Source organism: Asparagus officinalis, chromosome 9 (assembly GCF_001876935.1).
Source record: "Asparagus officinalis chromosome 9, Aspof.V1, whole genome shotgun sequence".
NCBI classification, from domain to species: Eukaryota; Viridiplantae; Streptophyta; class Magnoliopsida; order Asparagales; family Asparagaceae; genus Asparagus; species Asparagus officinalis.
Genome location: NC_033802.1, coordinates 2,759,994 through 2,765,834, shown reverse-complemented (window position 1 = coordinate 2,765,834; position 5,841 = coordinate 2,759,994). Strand labels below are relative to the sequence as shown.

The following is a 5,841-nucleotide window of genomic DNA, read 5'->3' as shown; positions in this document are numbered from 1 at the left end:
AAGATCCGCATCAAATCTTCAACACGTTGACATAATTCAACATCAAAACATCCAATTTAATCACAAAACGAACATGGAAGCCTAAAATCCAATACAATGAACCTAAAAACTCAATCAAATTCAAAAACTCTAACTCAAGCTCAATTAATAAAGATCGTACCTCATACGAATCAAAGTGATCCCGCTTAATCATATTCCCTAGCATCGTGAACATTGACTGAGTGAGAAAAACCGCAACCACTTGCCTCAGATTGAGCGCCATTTCCCTTTCAATTCGAAATCAAGAACCAAGAAGAAGAAGACAAAGAAGAAGAGAGAGAACCTCCTTCAAAGTCCCTTGCGGATCTGAAAGAGGGAGAGGTTTCAGAGCAGATGCGGCGGTAGGAGTGAGAGCGCTGGTGGCCGGCCCAGTCGAAGACCTTGAGGCGGAGAAGGTCGGGGACGAGGCCTGGGGAGGGGGAGAAGGGAGGAAGGGTGGAGGGTGCGAGTCAGGGTCTGGAGAAGAAGAAGAGGAGAGAAGAGAGATGGGAGAGGAGGAGGAGGATGAGGAGGAGGAGGGGAAAAGGGGATGAAGTAATTTTGAAAAGTTGTTCATGTGAGAGTGTGAGGGAACTGAAACACAAGAGATAAACTATGAGGGGCTGGACCATATCCCCTTTATTTTTAAGGGGCATAAACACATTTTCCCCCAAATTAAATACCTTGAGACATTTTTTTTGTTCAGTTTGGAAAAAAGGAAGTAACTTAAATTCGGGCATTTGAGTGCAATTTAGCCTTTTAAATTAAACGTTGCTCCTCAATTCTTACTATTTCCAAAACCTCAGGGTCTCTTCGTCGTCGGCGACCCTTTGCCGCCAAACCCTCTCCGCCCTTTTCAATAAAAAAAAAAAAAAACTCTATAAAACCCCATTCTAGGGTTTTGAATTTCTTTCCCAATTGCAAAACCAAAACCCTAGATCGAAGATGCTCGTCCCTTTACCTCGCCTCACGAGCTCTCTCAGGCCCCACTACGACGTCGATCAAGCGTACCTCCATCGCAAATCTATCCTCCAATCTCTCAAACCAAAGAGGTATCTGGAACCCTTCAATCGTTCATAATTTATTTTCTGAAAGCTGAATAATTCAAATTTTAGTTAATTTTTTTTTTCTGCGTATTGTAGATTGAATAATGAATCGGAGCTCGCTCGGAAACTTGTCGATCGATGGGATGAAGGTATGTCTTTGATTCCGAAGGTTTAGGAGATGATAAATTGCAGAAAGCCCCTTGAATTGGTGTTTATTTCAAGATTAATTTTTTTCTTGGGAATTTTTTTAGTGGTTACATTCTTCCGGTAGTTAAATTCTAACATGTAGTAAACTTGGACTATTTGACTTCAATCTGCAGAAACTTCCGTTGACATATTCACCCTTGCGTAGGAAGTGTTTTTACAAACTATCTTATAATCGACCGAAGATATAATGAATTCCATGACAAAACCAACTTTTGACGCAAACAGTAGTACATAGAACTAAAACTAGAACAAAATTTTACAGTGTTAGTCAAGTAGAACTCTAATAAAACTAGAATTGAGATAATGGAACAAAATTATGCCTTTTTTTTATTTTTCTATACAAAAATAAGAGTTCTAGTCTCTCAAATTATTCCAAGTTTTAGCTTAGAACTAGGTGGTAAAAAACTAGAACTCATATTTATTTTGTTATTTTTTATTTTTTATTTTTTATATTTCTTTTTTTCTTTACTTCTTTCCTATTATGGTTATCACCATCATTAGACCATAATTATAATAATAATTGTCAATATCTTATAGTCTAATCAAAAGTTATTTAATAGTAAATAACATTCTTGTAAGCAATTATCAATCAATAATAGTAAGTTTAAAATACATATATAGTATTTATATCTTCAAAATGCATAAATATATATTTTATGATTATAAAAATTTATCCCACGTTATTTTATCAAAATATCCCGCTTCACAAAATTGTTCCTATTTATCCCACTAAAATATCCCACTAGCGAAAAATTATTCCACTTTAACAATTATCCCATTTTGTATGAAAATATCCCAATTGTGGTTAAGGTTATTTATTGTTCCTAAATACGCTGAGGGAGAACAACCATAAAGATCAAGGTTCCAAACTATCAAGATGTTAAAATTATAAATCCGACCATATGACCATAAGCATTTGATGCATGATGATCAAAGTTTCTAGAATAGAATAAAGAAGAGAGCTCTGGACTTTAGAAAATCAACACATCTTAACCTGTGACACACCAAACAAGCTGCTGCATGCAAACAGCGTGGGTCCCTCAAGAAGGTTGATCAATAAGTATACGATATTTCACACTACGTAGCAGAGTCTCAGAGCATTCCAACAAGCTTTACACAACTTAATTAGAGTTAAAACTGGGGTCTCACCCTTAGTCAAAATATACATGCCTAAGATCCACACTTAAATAATATGAAGGTTCCTAAAAGAAAACAACACTTTCACATTTTCAAATCTCAAAATTTGTCAAAGCTTTTCCTTGTACTTAGTTGTCCATGCAATAGGTTGCAGCCACACAAGTTAGTGGGCCAAAGCCAACAACTGGCTTAAAATAATGACTGGGTTATCATAAAATCCCAATGAGGTTTGGTTGTAAGTCTGAACTTTCTAGCAACACTAATCGATAGTTCCTATTAGAGGAAACTACCCAACTAATCATATTGGGAACTTTTACTTGACTTCATATAGTAACTTAGAAACACACGTGCAACATAGTAGAATTAGGTACGAGGAAGAATCAGACATTGTATGGCTAGGAGATACAAGAAAAAAAATTATTTACTTTGTACTAAAACTTGAAAACAATTGGATTGGAGCAGTTAAAAGGGCATGGTAGTTGCTAATTGAACAAAAGACAAATTCTCTAAATATCTAATTTTTAAATTTAATTAAAAGAAACAACCAACTTTATGGTCATATGTAAAACCAAAATTTAGCCACGCTAGTAGTTTAGACACCCTGCTGGTAATTCATGTTCCAGATAAGCTAGGATTTGGTGGTATGTAGTATGTTGATTAAGCCAAATAGGATCAGGTGTTGCCAAATCTCCACATGCTTTATCATCCATGTGCAGGCCCCTCTAACATAATTCACACAGAATGCTTGGGGTCCATGCATGAGCTTTGCATCGTCATGGACTTGTGAGGGGCATGAGAATTTTTCTCATCTGGGATCAAGATTTAATAATTTATCTGCATCCTCTTGCATTTGGACTAAGCAATCTGGAGTTGGTGACCCTGAGTTTTGTTCTGATTTGATAAATGATGCCGAACTGACTAAAACTTGATTTTTTCTGTAGTTAAATGTAAAGTTTGTTGTTTTAATTAAATTTAAAACCTTGATTGTTGTCTTCTAACGAAAGTTATGACTTAACCACATCTGAATAGAGAAAAAGGATTTAGTAGCTGTGGAAATCCCTCTAACCAATATATCAAAACTCATTGTGATAAGGTTTGAGGATTATAGTTTTATATTCTAACATGCCTCCACATGTTGGACACCCTTTTTTATGGACTGAAACTTGGACTCACGTAGCGGTGACAATTTTTTTTTTTCAAATTCCCATTAGATTCATGTCCAACAAGATTCAAACTGGGGTTGGCTGTGATACCATGTGAAATTCCCAATATATCAAAACTCCAAAGTTATTATAAAGTTTGAGCAATATAGTTTTATATTCTAACAATTAGTTTGCTTAAAATTTTGGGATTTTGGACAAAAGTTCTCTCGTTTATTTCGGCTATCTTATTAAAATCTGGAACTTTATTATGTACCTTGTCTTCCTTAAAATAAATTTAGGCAGCTTGTCATTGTCAGTTAACAAGTTAACAATTTATTTTATTTCCTTTGCCTCCGTTTTTCCTTTTGTAATCCTTAATCCTTGAAGATTAGTTATTTTCATGCAACCCTCCCATTTTTGTATTTTTGGTGGTATAGCTTCAAAGGAGGTGCGTCAAGCGTATAAACAGTTTCTTGGAGCTGTGGTGGAGTTGATTGATGGTGAAGTGTACTCTGAAGAATTTCACGAAGTAGTGCAAACCATCTATCATCTGTATAGCAATCCTGACACAGACTCTGATACCTCAAAGATGCATACTGAGAAAAAGTAAATCGAATACTCTGAAATTGCATGTTTTTGAAATTATTCCTTTTTAACTTTGATCCTTGAATTTTGTTTGAGATAATTCAGGAGCAAGCATCTTTCCTTTTTTATGTATGGTTTTTTCGTAGTTACTTGTTTAAGGGATTATTTTCGGAATGCTTATAAACTTTATTTATATTTGTATCCATACTTTGATTAATTTTATCCATCTAGCAAAGGAAAATATTCATTAGTGTTTGTAGTTTTGTTTGGCCTATCTCACATCAAATGGGACTCAGAGGGAAACAGGTCTTCAAATTTAGACGATCTATAAAAGAGTTGATGTAGATGTTTTGTACAACTGACACCTGACACCAACCCTGTAGGAGTTGTCTCCAGGTTATTGGTGAAAGAAACTAGGAGAGAGTGATTTTTCACTGAACGTGGAAGGCAGTTGGTCTCTGTCTTACTTTTCAGTGCATATATCCTTATGCACTCAAGGAGAATGGCCTTTAACTTTTGTGATACTTGAAAAGAATCTTTTAAATAAGATGGCTAAGGTCACTATTTCAAGAGCCAAGGTATCTTTTCCAATGACGAGGTCACTCCCACCTATAGGGCATAGTATTACCCAAACACCAAATGGAACACAGTGCTATTTATTAGTTCTTACTTGTACTAGGCACTAAACTTTTTTCTTTCTGTTGTTTTTGCATCATGCTGCGATGTGTAACTCTCGAAGTAGGGAAAAAAAGTAAAACTCATGCATAAGTTAAATACAAGGCTTGAAAGAAGTGCAGTCGAATAGCTGTGATTCAATAAAGATCTTTCAAATCTTATCCACATTGAAGAGAAATTTACACTGTGAATACAGACCAAGTTGCTCTTGAAACTAATCTGAAACAAGTCCACATCATAATCTTAAATGTAATAAAAATTCATACCAATCTAATAAAAATTTGTGTGAATCTATTCAGCATGGTGGTAGCTTTCTGTATATACTCTTCTATTGCAGGAACAATCAGCACTTGTTTGTCATCGCCAGTCTGGCTTTGCACGCCTTACGTCTAGAAAGTTGGCACACTAATTGGTAGAGTATGATTTTCCCTTCTGACCAAAAGTCTCCTTTAATCATCTCAGTGTGGACTTCTATTAGATACCTTGAAAATAGAGGAGGTGATAGCAGAATAGGTCACTGTCACATTTTTTTCGTAGTTGGTATTGGTACAGATAACCAGATCTAATGTTTATTTGTATGTTTAAATATAGTATACTGTCTTTCATACGTACATTTTGCCTCTTCTCCTCTAAAGGAGCACATAGTTACACCATACATCTATAGTTATAATACTTATTCTCTTACATAGAATCAATTATAATAAAAGAATATGCAGCTTCGAGCTGTACATTTGATGTAGCATCATAATTTTGATTTCCTTTGAATTGAAGTTTTTTCTTGAATGTAATTGTAGGCATATAAAATTGCTTATAGGTCCCTTAGCTCAGCTCGGCACGAACCGACAAACCAACGAGGCGACGAAATCGACGAATCGCACGCAAGCAACGGAATACTCCATTCGCACGTGCGGGATCAAGCCAAGTGTTCGACAGATCAACGAGTCATCCAACCAAGAGCGACAATCGAACGAATCACGATCGAATCAAGATCGGTTTCGGACTCCAACTCAGAAGCGGATTTACTTGCTAAA

At 35.7% G+C, this 5,841-nt stretch overlaps 1 protein-coding gene across 1 annotated transcript in view; it reads left to right on the top strand.

Moving 5' to 3' along the window:
• LOC109823893 (DExH-box ATP-dependent RNA helicase DExH14) overlaps positions 754–5,841 on the top strand; it is a 50,261-nt gene continuing 45,173 nt past the window's right edge. Inside the window, exons 1-3 of the mRNA XM_020390324.1 lie at positions 754–1,070; positions 1,161–1,213; positions 3,988–4,156. Of these exons, the coding sequence (XP_020245913.1) occupies positions 964–1,070; positions 1,161–1,213; positions 3,988–4,156 (329 nt within the window). The 5' untranslated portion in view covers positions 754–963. The remainder of the gene's footprint in view (positions 1,071–1,160; positions 1,214–3,987; positions 4,157–5,841) is intronic.